Here is a 14,122-nt window from a genome sequence, read left to right as displayed (position 1 = left end):
CAGAATAATAGACTGTTCATTTGGACTCCTGTCAAGAAAAAGGAAACAAGTAATTAAACTCAGTATTATATTTACATGGGAGAAGATGATGCAGTGAAGAACATCCCAATAAAAGAATGGCGAAAAAAAATCATGCCAATGGGACTCAGTGGGAAAAGAGGTCTAGCAGGCAATCTAGACACAGCATCAACGAAATGGAAGAAAATAGCAAAGGATGCGAGATATTGGCAGTACACAAAAGAAGGAACATAACATAACTGGGAGACTGCAGAAAAAGGTTCCAGCTCCATCCTAGGGACTTTGTTTACCTACACAGGTCTCATACCAGGTCAAAGGGAGACAGAGAGAGAGGTTCAAAAACCCTGCCACAACTAGTAGCTTTCTTTGTAGAGTGATGACCTGAGAATGCAAAAAGATACAGATTAAGTATGGAACAAAGGAAATTCAAGAAAATTCGGAATATTCACCTGAAGTGCCTGCACAAGTAGTTCTATACCCAGAAAAGGCTGCAAAGAATGTTACCTAGTATATTGGCAGAATATTGGAGATGTGACAGGGAAGAAAGAGAAACAGGAGCACATCATTTGAGGGTGCACAGAACTAGAAGAACTGAATCAAGCATTACAAAGTATTTTCAAGTAAACCTGGGGATAAGTCACTGAACCTAAAAGAAGAGATAATTTACTTGAGCTAGGGAACAGATTCAGAGGAATCAAAATGCATCAAGGCTTAACTACTATGATTATATGCTGGCAGATAAGAAAGCCATCACTAGAAAGTATAAAAAACAAGAACAGACCAGTGCTAGGAGGATTTTCTAACAGTTATAAAGGAAATAAGAAGTGTTAAGTCTGTCCACTGAAAAACATGGAAAATAACTTACAAACAAGTGAACATGTGGGACAAGTATGACCAGAATATGCATCAATAACACTCTGAGAAGGAATCACAAATATAAGTTACTGTATGCTGATTACAGAGTGAATGTTAAGTCACAGATTGTCACAGGTAAAGAACAAAGTAAGGGAGACAGAATTAACTAAATGAAAAAAAACAATGCACAATATAGATTGACTAGTACAGTAAACACAATATGTGTTATACTTAAAAGAATCTGCAAATGGCCAGCCTTATACATGTAACATGAGACATCTTCTGATGTTGACTTGGTTCAAAGGTTTCCATCCAAAAAGGTGATATTTTCATTCTTTGCACATGCCATGATAATAAGAAAGGGCACTGAAAGATTTTTCTCCATTAAAATTTAAGATGCAGCTGTGCCTTTGTCTTTGAGGGTAGTAGCCCAGTCCAATTATGTTTTATAGGTGAGTATGCCAGTAATGTTCCCTAAAACATTCATTAATAAATGTTGAATCATTTTTTTCAGATACAGACTTTTAAATACAAAGAGCAAAAATAGCGAGTGCTCTTGGAACAGACCCTCTGAAAATGTTCAGCAGTTAAGGAGTTAAAGGCACAACTACATATACAACCCATGTCAGGTTGGGGATTTGGGAAAGCATGAGGACAGCAATCTAGCCTTTGATCGTCACGTGTCTATGGTAGTAAGGAAGTCATTCCATGTTGCACAATTTCTAAACATGGGTATAAGCATCTCGGCCCAAGGATGTCATTGTTCCACTGTCTTCGGCCCGCATCCGACTAATCACAGAGTATAACACCGCCTTCAGTATGTACTTTACATATATAATAGGAGTATCTGAACAGGTTCCTCATAAAAAGTACAAAGTATGTCAACATGTCTCTACACAAACCACCTCAAAGCCCTATGCCTCCTACTTGGTCTCCTACAGACTGCTAAAAGGCATCCTCTGATCCTGCTCTGATAGACCTGTTGCGCAATCCTAAAACAACCATCACTGAATGATCCAAACTCTCAACCTAAACCTCATCTGCAACATGAACAGGGCATGTTGGAGGGGCAGATATGAGTCTCAGAGACTATCCCTTCTCTGGAACAGGTTTCCCACCCACATGAAACAGAATTCTTCCCTAACCCAATTCAAGCATAACTTGGACCAATGGATGGAGAATAAGAGATTTACCCCTGGTCTGGCACCTATGTTTCTATTACATAGGGACAATGTGTAAATGCTTGACCACCCACAGCCTATCCTACATATACACCTTAAAATAACCCTAGAGAGTATCAAAACCTGTCAGATACATTTGGTAAGCATGGCTAAGCTTAAAAAGGCCCCCTGGAGTTATTAACATAGCAGTGACCTATGAACATAAGTGCATGTTAATGCACTTACAAGATACCAAAGCTGCTTAAATGACAAACATGGGTAACTCATTTTGAAAAGTGATAAACAGAGATTATATAAAAGGTCAGGCTGTCTTTTATATCACAATGACTCAGGTGCTTGCAGCCATCTGAGTAAAGAATGCTCACCTGTGTATTTGACTGAAGTCAGGCATACATTCTGGTTTCTATACATAATCTCAGAGTTAGTATATACAGAATCCGGGGGGTGTGGCGGCACTGGCAGGGTGTAGGGAGTGTGACCCTCAGAAAAAATAGTTTTCTCCCTTTTACCAATCACAAGCATAAATGCCACTGAGTGAACTGCAGAGTGTTACTGGAATTCGAGCAGATGGTGCTCGAGTTCATACAGCTATGTCTAAAACTTCAAACATTTTCGTTGGCTCCAAATAGATTCCAATTTATTTTATACATAAGAGGAATGGCTGCTACTAGATACAGTTCCACACTGTTATGCATTTTTGTATACAGATAGCAATTTATAAAACAATGCTAACATCACTGATGAATTAAATATCCCAGCGAAGCTATGCCCTCTTCTCAAAGTACTAAATGAGGCAAACACCTACCTGTAAAACAGATAAGGGGAAATAATAGTGCAAAGAAACAAGTCACGTAAAAATAACCCTTAAAGAAACCTTACCTGATCTTTCAAGATTTGCACAGCATTTTCATGTTCTTTCTGTTGGTTTGTAAGCTGCTCTTTCAGTTCATTCAAACTCTATATATACATATATAAATGAAAAAAAAGCAGTTCAGAACTAAACTTATGCAGAAGGACTTCCACAAAGAGTTTCATATTATAAATCAAAGCTTTAAAAAACACTAAAATTAGACACCAGTTCTTTTTAATTTATTGATGGGTTACACATACAAAGCAATGCCATCAATTTTAGATATGAAACACAATGCTTAAAATACAGTTTTAATGCTGCTTTTCAGTTCAAAATAAGTTCTCTATGAAAGCTTGTAGAAACCAAGCAGGTCAGAAGAAAAAAGAAACACTCCATCAAAAAATGAAATTAAATTTGGATTAAATAAAAAAAAAGCTTACAAGATTTTTGGGAAGAAATGACTACATTACGGCAAGCTTGTGTGCAAAGTTTGAAAATGGTAAATCCTAAACTACACCAAGCTGAATAAAAGATGGAAAGAGGTATCGCGCAAAAAAAAACAAAGCAGAATCTCTACTAAGTTCATTATCCGATGAAAATTCAAAGCAAGGAGAAAAACAGGCATATAACAGGGGTTCAAAATACTAATGAAATAGACTTCCTTGCAGATCTGAACCAATGTGTGTATATTTTAAATCAAAAATCAGAAGAAAGTTCCATCTGACTGAAAGTTGTAGTACAGGTTGTATAATGCAATATTTCAATTCTATTGTGTTTAGGAAGAAGCAGTTCACAGTTAGACTTGTCTGGGATGAATTCAGAAATTATAGGGAAAAGCAACTCACAGTTAGATTTGTCTCGAAATAATTTCAGAAATCAATTTGAGGAAAAACCTGAAGTTTAGTCCTAAAAGGAACTACAGTTGTATAAGTAAGCTTACCATAACAATACATGTTTGAATGAACACTGCTGTCGTAGCCTTAGCTATATGGGTTATATCCTACTCGGGATATAAAAAGCTGTCTAGCTTCCAAACCTTTAGGGGGACCTTCCACATGCCCAAATCCTTAGCTTGAGCTGAGCTGACTATAATGACCGGTTTGGGCATGAAGTCCTTCACAGCTTTAATGGCAACAGAGACAAGTAGGCTAAAGCCCTGACATGGACAATGTATGGAAAATAAAAATAAGGGTCATCATCCTGGCAATAGAAACATACAAAAGGGGGGGGGTACTACTGCAGCAGTAATCCTTCTGATAGACACAGTAAGTACAGTTGCACTACTAAACTTACCATAACAGCAGATGTTTGAATGATCACCACTGCAGTAGCCTTAGTTATATGGTTAGACTGTGACAACTTAGACTGACTGGGAGAAGAAGGATGAGGGTCCAGGAGCCACTGGAAAACAGTCCCAGCAAAACCTGCCCTATCCCTGGAGTTTATACTGCTTTGTAAAATGTATTTACTTGTCTTTGTTGACCACGAAAAGTCTGATTGGGTAAAGCCCATTTTCAGCAAAGGTCCAGGGACAAAGTTATTTATTATTTACTTATTTATTTCACATTTGTTGACCGGGATAGTCCAACTGGGCTAACAAGCCCTTTTTCAGTGAAGGCCCAGGGAGAAAAGCTCCACAATCAATACAATTGAAAATATACAACAGAGTTTACAAATGACACAAAAATATTTTTCACAATGGTGTAAAAATAAAAAGCTATATAATTTGGGGAATAGAGCAATATGAACACAAGTTTTAGTACACCATTAAGGTTTCTATGCAAACATGAGTTGTAGTATCTCATTGCAGTTCCTATGTATCCTCATTTACTAGCTGAAAGAAGGGTATTGCAAATTTTAGTAATAAAGTTGCTGAAATGAATAAAATTGCCAGTTACAAGAGAGGTAAAAGAAGGCTGAAAAGCACTATGTGGAAAACAAGTAGAAGATAGTGCAGCAGAGACAAATGTAGTAGGCTGATAGAGCACAGGCTCCACATTTAAGTAAAAGTATGCACAGAGGACCAAGTTGTTGCTTCTAGAATCCAACCCTTTCCCAAAACGTCACACATAAAGCCAATGCCCTGGTAGAATGAGCCTTGACCCTGTGGTGGGTATAAACAAACGTTTTATATATATATATATATATATATATATATATATATATATATATATATATATATATATATACACACACACACACACACACACACACACACACACACACACACACACACACACCCATAATGATAGATCTGTGTTGTTCTATTTTCATCTGGTACAACTGCTGGAACTCGGATCTGACTCAAATCCATTCTTGAAATATTTAAACCTTCAGATCCAGGGGTCTGGCTCATCCTCTACCCATAATTCCCACTCCTTCCTCAGAATACCTCAGATCAAGTTTGCCTAACATAAGAGATGTGTTTCCTATACTGACAGGCAATTAAAGACTATGGTCAATTAAAAAAAGGTGTTTCCATATAAAGAAAAAGAACCAACCTGTTGAGGCTTACATTAGCAAGACTCTCTTAACATACCATCCATTCTTCAAGGTACATGAGCTGTCAGTTTGGAGGGATGGGGAACGAGGGACGGATATTAAACCAGATGAAAATAAAACATGGATCTCTTGTTATGGTGAGTACATAACTTTCTTATCCAATGTTGTCCATTTTCATCCGATTCAACTGTTGGGATAGATTCCCTAGCTACCAACTTACCTGGGCAGCATCGAGGAAGGATATTCCTGAGAACAGCAGAGCCAAAATAAGTACAAGATCTGGAATGCACATCAAACTCATAGTGAGTCACAAAGGTATGGACATTAGACCGGGTGACAGCAGCACAAATCTCTTCAGCTGGAAAGCTTATGTTGGAAATTTGTGGAAGTTGCTACTGCCCTTGTTGAATAAGCTGTCAATTATTTGGTTAATGATAAACCCAATTTGTCATAAACAAATGTAAAACAATTTGAGAGCCATCTTGAAAGAATGACCTCAAAAACACCGTATCACAGTTTAGCTCTGAATAATGCAACAAACAATTGATCTGACTTCCTGAAATCTTTAGTTCTATGTAGACAGAACTCAAGTTGTCTGCGAACATCAAGCAAATGCAATGCATATTCTCCCATGCACTGGTTTATACTGGATTAGGATTGCCACCTTTGGAATAAATGAGGAATTCAGTTTTAGAAAAACCCTGTCTTCATGAATAAAAACTGTTTTGGTGGTTTGCATAAAAGGGCCTGCAACTCTGAAATTCTCTTAGAAGTAACTGCTACCAAAATAATTGTCTTCCATACTGAAAACTTCAAGTCTACAGAAGCTGCTGGTTCAAAGGGGAAGGGAGGGTTGTGTAATGGCTTGAAACATCTCTGAAATATCCAGTCAAGGAACTGGGTCCCTTATAGAGGGGTTGAAGAAGGAATGTACCTCTAAGAAAAGCCTTGGAGACCTCTAAATAGCCTTTAAGACTCTCATTGTGCCCTAAGTGAAAAGAAGAAAGGGCTCCAAGTAGATTTTTAGAACAATTCAGACAAAAACTCTAAAATGAAAGGAAATGGCACAGAAAAAGAATCTAACCCCTTTCGTCAAGCATTTCCATTAACTTCAACATACTCTCCTGATGCTACAATTCTGTGAAGCCATAAGAATATGTACTACCATTGTCCAAAAACCTGAAATCGCCGACCATCATTAAATTTGGAGGAATGAAATGGTTAATCTCAAGGTTTCTGGGTCCAGGAAAGGATGGCTAAATGAATGGGATATGACAACTGGGCTGTAAGTCAGCATCAAAGAGGGACGTAAGAGGTGAGAACAAAGATACAGGAATCAGACTATTCAAGGCCAATGCGGAGCAATGAGGGTTACTTTTGCCTTACATTTTCTGGCTTCCTGAATGGATTTCATGATCAATGGATAAGGGGAAAAGGCATAAAGAAGACACAAGGGCCAACTGTGGATCATAGCATTCCGCAGTGACTGACCCTGAGGAGGGATTAGGGAGAAGTAACTGATGCATTTGTTGTTTAGGTAAGAGGCAAATATGTCGCAGCAAGGTTGACCCCAGCAGTGCAAGAATTAATTTGCAACTGTCCAATTGTGGGACCACTCATGAAGCAGAAGACTGCATCTACTTAACCTGTCCTCTCGTACAATGGAAAATCCCAGGACACATGTTGCTAAAAGAAAACAATGGGAAGCCACCAACCATTGCCATAATCTAATGGCTTCTTGACATAAAGGATACGATTTGGCTCCTCCCAACTTGATATACCAGACTACAAACATGCTGCCAGTCTGAACTGAAATCATACCTACCGGCAGAGTGTTTTAAAAAGTCTGCAATGTAAATAGGACTGCTCTCATTTCCAAGATGCTGCTATTAAGGTTGAAAGTTGATCTCTAATGGTGTTTGAGTACCTTGAAAAGTCTTCCCTCTGTAATGACTATCCCTAAAAGGGAAGTATCTATGGTAACCACAGCTATTGGGAGATGAAAGACAGAATGGACAGCCTTCTAACAACCTCTATGGATGTGATCCACCATCTCATATGAGTTCTGTACACAGGTGTTAGTCTGATTGGGGTGGTGACAAGCTGATAAAGTTGAGACCACTGAACTGAGAGAGTCCACTGAAGAACTCTCATGTGAAATATGGATAAAGGGGTCAATGTGATCACTGAATCCATAAGACCTAGAGGATTCAGATCAGAAGATTCAGAATTAGTTTTGCTGGAGATAGTGTTTTGTTACTTGCCAAATGGAAAGTATCCTAGGCTGTGGTAAGGTAGTTATTTGAGTTGTTGTGTCCCAGTGGCATCCGTTCAACTCTGTGGACTAAGCTGGACTCCATTCTTTCTTTGACAAGTATATTGTGACCCCCAAGTTTTGAACTGAAATAAAAGGGCCCTCTGCTGGATTAATAGATCACTGGCAGGAGCAGTTAGGAGCAAGGCATCCCAGTACGGGAACTCCTGTAAACCCTGCAGTCTTTAGATAAGCTGTCACGACTGCCAAGCATTTGGTAAACACAAAGGGGGGGGGGGGCTGTGAGTTTACAGGGAAGAGCTCTGAATTGAAAGTGACTGGCTCCCAGATGGAAACAGAGGGATCTCCTGGATTGCTTTTATATCTTTACATGACAGTAGCATCTCTGAGATCTACTGAGCATATCCAGTCATCCTTCTCAAGTAGGGGTAAAATGGAATGAATCATGACCATTTGGAATTTTGTCTGCTTCAAAAATTGAATGAGATGACTTGGGTCCCATCTTCTTTGGAATTAAAAAGAACCTGGAGTAGACAACTGGATCCTATCTGGTCTGGTGAGACCTACTGGATGGCCCTTTTTTCCAATAGCAATTTGACTTCTGTTGTTGGTAATTCCATTTGTCATGGTGATCTCTAAACCCTTGGATATGCGGACCACCTCTGCCCCTAGGATGATGTCCATTAAAAATACCCCCTCTTCCACCACTGGAGATTTTATACAAAGCATCATGGTTAAAACCCTGTGATATTCTGAACATTTTCCTCGTCTTTGATTTATGGTGAAGGTTCTTTGAGGAGCAGGGAAGCAAATTCCCATAGCAGACAGGATCTTGCCCGTCCTGCTTGCTTCTGGTGTCTGCTTAACCTTAGGTGAAAACAAAGTGGAACCATCAAAGGAGGAATTAATGAAGGAGGTCTTAAAGCCTTCTACAAAATCACACAACTGCATCCAGGCATGGAGGCATATAGTTATGCCAGTAACTGCTGCTCTAACTGTTCCATCAGCTGCATTGGAAATCAGATGCATGGAAATGTTAGAAAAGGAATTTAAGGAAAATAATTGGGATTACATATTCTTCTGGGTATCCCACTAGCAAATTACCTGAAAGAGAATTGCTGATCTCCTTGGTCAATTCTCTTTAAAAATGTGTCATATAGACAAGACTTGCTACTCTAGCTGTTCAATCAGCTGCACTGGAAAGCAGATGAATGGAAATATTAGAAAGGGAATTTAAGGAAAATAGTTGGGATTCCATATTCTTCTGGGTATCCCACTGGCAAATTGCCAGTGGGTTATCTCCTTGGTCCATTCTCTCTGAAAATGTGTCATATAGACAAGATAGTTCAACGCTCTCAGAGAAAAAGTCACTGAAGCATAAGTCTGTCAAATCTCTCAAAAGCCTTAGGTTCCCTATTGGGGAGGGTGGACAGATGTACTTCTCTTCAGAGAGCTTTTTCTTTCTTTGTGGAGCCTGTTACAACCACAGCTTTTACAGGAAGACCTTTACTCCAGTGAACGCTATCTTTTGGTACTGCAAAATTTCGTCTGGCTTCTTCCAAATTGGCTCTGCTGAATCAGGCTTCTTTTAGGCTCCCTGACCTACCAAATCAATGAGGGTGCATGGAGTTGGAACCACCTAGGCATTACAAGAGTTAACTCCAAAAGCCTCCAGGAACACGTATTCTTCAGAGTAAGGTATGTTGGTGGGACATCCCCCTTTCTGTTTCATCAGTTCTAGGATTTCACTAAAGGAGACATCTCCAAAGAGGGATCTAAGGGAACCCTCTCCTTCATCCAAACCAGTGTCTTCTGTGAAAGATTCCACTGATGAATGTAAATGCTTCCATTTGTATGTCTGCTTCCTATGGACCTGTCACTGGGGAACCTCTGGAGACAGGGTCCAAATCAGACTGGGAACTTAATGAAAGAACTTCCCCAAGGCTTTTGGCATTAGACTATCCCTGCTGACATCAGAGTGGAGTCTAAAGTCCTATACATAGGAGATCAGGACAGATCCGAATAAGATGGGAGCAACTCCTCTCTTGGCCTGGCTTGGACTGAGGACTCTGGAAAGCCTCACAAGCCAAAGTGGAAATTGGAGTTAAGGAGATCTTTCTAATGAGTGGACCAGAGAGAACCTCCAGAGGCCCTGATTCACTCCAGCTCCAAAGTTGACATCGGCGCTAAGCTGTCAAGAACTGAGGCTCCAAGGGGAGGGTCAGATTCAAATGTTTTGGAGTAGATCCGTCCTCTCTGGCACTGGCTCCTATGCTTCAGCTCCAATTCTTATCCAAATCTGACAATGTCAGAGTCAAGAGAGACAGAGATAGGCGGGGCTGAAGTGGAATGCACTAGTGGTGTCAACATAGGTGCTCCAGGACTGGTCAATTCAGATGGCTTTAGTTCAAGGACACCCAAGGTATGGAATATCCTTTCTTCTTCATTTTTAGGGTCTGTAAGGAAGACGGAGAGCTGGATGGCTTGGCTCAAAGCAAACTTTTATTCCACTTTAGGCATAAAAGAAGGATTAGTTCTTAAGGAAATCCTGTCTTATTATAGTAATTACTGACAACGTGGGTGTTGTATACTGAACATTTACCCATGGTTGGTGTGGTTTAATCATAAGGGCAAACCATGAGTGATTGTTGGTTATTGTTATTATACAATGACATTGTTTAAGAAAAAAATTACTTACATTTCTTAAATAATGTCTTTGATTAATGGTGCTATGGTGTTCTTCAGGATTATTTCCCGATTCTACTGCTTTGCTTATGTACTGTGCATGCATATGGGACTTCCGTTTCCATGTTTACGCAGTACAGCAGTGCTTTGGAAAGGAAGTAACAGAGACTGGAAGAGTTAGAAGGTCACAATGAAAAAACAATCAGAAAAAACTAAATGAAAACTCCAGCCAAGCTAGAACTTCCAATGAGTGACCTCCCAAACCTCCTGTAAAAGAGGCACATGGGATATATGCAAATGACCCTTACGAACATCAGGTGTTTCAGCTATATGGCGATTCTGATTGCCCATGACTTTTACATTTGAAGTTGTTTTAATGGACAATTTCAGGCCAATAAAGCCAAACCAACTAGCCATGGATATGCATATTTCGGCCTTATGACCTCGTCAGCATAGCATAAGCAGATTGTTTGACTAAGCATAAGAAACACAGGGTTGTTATACCCAGCGGATGTCCATTATCATTAGGGTGACTGCAAAATATCCCAGCATAAGGGTCATATGTATATATCCCATGTGCCTTTCTTTTTTTTTTTTTTGGAAAAGAGAAGAAAGCTGTAACCTCTGGACAGTGCAGAGGTACGAGAGACAGGAAAATACAAGGAAAATCAGGTATATTTCTTTAGTTTTGCAGAATGTACTTGATTTTTCTTGTCTTTTCTCTGCTCTTGTAAGTACCTCTCTACCTCTTATTTTTTTGCTGTGTAAACCTCGACTCTAGATGACTGTCACTGTTGTAGTGACACCCCGGCCCCATGTGCAAAAATAGGAAAAGTGGTTGAGGATTGGTGGATTTGCAATGTCTGAAGGAAAGAAAGTTTGAAACTGAAATGTTTATCATTATTTAGTGACTTAGTTCCTCAGTGATTTGTTGGAAAATCACAGCTTATATGAGGAAAAAAGTCACTAAATAATGACAAGCATTTCAGTTTTAAACTTTCTTTCCTTCAGACTAATGCATGTATACACATACCAATATATAAAGTCTGGCCTCTCAATGATACTTTAGCAGCCAGACTTTTACCATTGGTATATTCTCGATTTACAATGGGCACGGTAGTTGGGATGACCAATCAGCATACTCATTTTTAAATGTTAATGGCCAGTCATTGTAAAATGGAAAATAAGATACAGTTGATCCACCATAAAAGCCTGCAACTTAGATACTTACTATTTTGACCTCTGCAAGAAAACACTGTTTTCCATATTAAGTACCTCAAGTCAGCCTAATGAGCTGGTTTCAAATGGTGCAAGAGTTAGTTTTTCCAACACAAAATTAAGATCCCAAGGAGAAGCCATCTATTTCCTAATGGACTTTGTATGCAACAGCCCTTTCAAAAACATTTTCGACTGATACTACATTGAAAGAGGCGGTTCCATGGGCAGACATGCTGAAATGGCAAACAAAACTTTTTTTCCCCCTAAAACACCTTTACTAAATTATCACCAAAGACACAGACAAACATATATTAATATAAACGAAAACAAACCACACTAACATGTTTCTAGTTACATACATTACACATCACATGTTCCATTTATAACTATTCTCAGTTCAAAAATACATAAATTGCTCAATTCCTGCCTTCCCTTAAACCTCATTCATCCTCCAGAACATTATACTGCATGCACTATTCCCACAATTTCAATTTACTTCAATGCAATGTGCTCATACCATTTTTCTAAAGATCCCATTTCCAGTTATTTTATCTCTGTTAAAATATTCATTACTTCAAATACAGTTGGCTTAGACTTTGATTTACATTTTCTAGTAATTTCTTTTTTGTCAGCCACCACAATTAAACTTACAAGGTTTTACTATGTCTAAGCAATTCAGATCCTGTGTACCAGCTCAAAAGAAACATTTGCTTAGGTACACCCTTTTGCTCACCCAGTATTACTAATAAGAGTACCCTGAAGGGATTGTTTAGAATCTGCCAACTCATTACACTCAAAAAACATATGTTCCCAGTTAGGTCTCCTTTCCCCATCACTACTCCAACATTTGCCATCTCCCCGAGGAAAATTTTATGGAGTCTGCTTGTAGTATAAAACTACCTATGCAAACACTTCCAACCAAAACCCTACACCTAAAAGACTTTGTTGCATACCTAACCGCCATCCATATGTCCTCCCATTGCTCACTTGTAAATTGTTAATCCAAAATTTCTTCCTAATATTTTCTAATCTGCTTCAATTGATTCTTATAGTTATTGTGCACAATTTTACATGCCCTACTAATTATCCCTTTTTTAACAGCAGCTTCTGTTCTGGATTAAACTAAAAACTCTAAAACAGCAGGTCTTTCACTTAGGATTCCTCTATCCCTTTTCTCTTTGCCTATAACTCTATCAATCCCTGATAGAGAAGGCAGTCTCTGGCCTGCAGTCCAAATAAATATCTTCCTGGCCTAATCCTAGTCTGTTACCTTTCCCTGTCTAGTTATTTGCTCCTAATACCTGGTTCCTTTGCCAGTTTTCACCAATAAAGTCCAGCCCCCTTTGCCTATTCTCTGTATCCCTACTTCTAGTCATCCCCATCAGCAAAATGTTTTTCTATTTATTAATTATCATTTAAGACATAAGGAAATGTACATTAATAAAAAAGAAAAAACATATTAACATTTTCTCCATTCGCATACATTATGCATCATAAATGTTTCTTTCTTTATAACCATCAGTCCAAACATTACACATAATACTCAATTCCTGTCTCCCCTTAAACCTCCCTCCTCCTCCTCTTGAACATTATTCTGCACATACTGTTCCCACAATTTCCATTTATTTCTATGTAATTTGCTCCTTCCCTTTCCTAAACACCCACCTTGTAAGCTCTTTTATCTCTTTTACCATATTCAGTACTTCAAATACAGTTGGTTTAGTCTTTGTCTTCCATTTCCTAGTAATTGTTTTTGGCAGCCAAAAGAATTAAACTTACGAAGGCCTTACTGGGTCTAGGCAATTCACATCCTATGCCCTAGCTCAAAAAGAAGAATCATTTCTTTAGTAATAGCCATTTGCTCACCCAATATCTCTCTCAGTGTACTCTGGAGAGATTTTCTTTTTAATCTGCCAACTCATTAGACAAGCCAGAGGACACTTACTCACACAAAATGTAGAACCAGAGAAACACTAACCTGAATGGATGTACTACAGCATGTCTTGGCACCCACTAGGAAACCTTTTCCATTTACTAATAAAGGAATTTTTAGTAGCAGGTTTTCTTGCCTACTTTGATACCTGGCTGCATGTCCTCAGACAAAAAGATGCCTACAAGTTATTAAGATTCTATACTCCAGGCAATCAGTTGTAGATGTTTGGAACTGGGACATATCAAATGCCCTTTTTCTTGGTAGCTCTGTCTGTGATGAAGCTTGTAGCAATTGCTCCTGGCATTTCCAAAAGAGAAAACCACTGTTGCCTATGCCAGAAGGGAGTCACCACAATGATCTGAAATACCTGAATCTTCAGAATGACCAAGAAAGACATACAGGAACATTCCTGTCCAGGGAAAAGAAGATGTATTTGTCTTCCAGACCTTCTTGCATGGAGTCTTAGAGCAGAATTTTGCCAAATGATTGATGTAAGCAGTTGAAAACATATCTGTTTGAGGTGTTCTCCACAGCTGGATCAATTGCTGGAATATCCTTTGATTCAATTATCATTTGTGAGGGTATGTCCTTGTCCTGATCATCTT

At 38.9% G+C, this 14,122-nt stretch overlaps 1 protein-coding gene across 3 annotated transcripts in view; it reads right to left on the bottom strand.

Annotated features, from left to right (window-relative positions):
- GRIPAP1 (GRIP1 associated protein 1) overlaps positions 1 to 14,122 on the bottom strand; it is a 2,851,684-nt gene that overhangs the window by 1,774,704 nt on the left and 1,062,858 nt on the right. For all 3 annotated transcript variants that reach the window (XM_044080007.1, XM_044080009.1, XM_044080008.1), the window contains exon 14: positions 2,934 to 3,011. In XM_044080007.1, the coding sequence (XP_043935942.1) occupies positions 2,934 to 3,011 (78 nt within the window). The remainder of the gene's footprint in view (positions 1 to 2,933; positions 3,012 to 14,122) is intronic.

The sequence above is a fragment of the Protopterus annectens genome, chromosome 8.part0, assembly GCF_019279795.1.
Source record: "Protopterus annectens isolate FY-2018-M chromosome 8.part0, PAN1.0, whole genome shotgun sequence".
Lineage (NCBI taxonomy): Eukaryota > Metazoa > Chordata > Ceratodontiformes > Protopteridae > Protopterus > Protopterus annectens.
The sequence above is the reverse complement of the archived record's forward strand: the minus strand, read 5'-3'. Positions and strand labels throughout refer to the sequence as shown.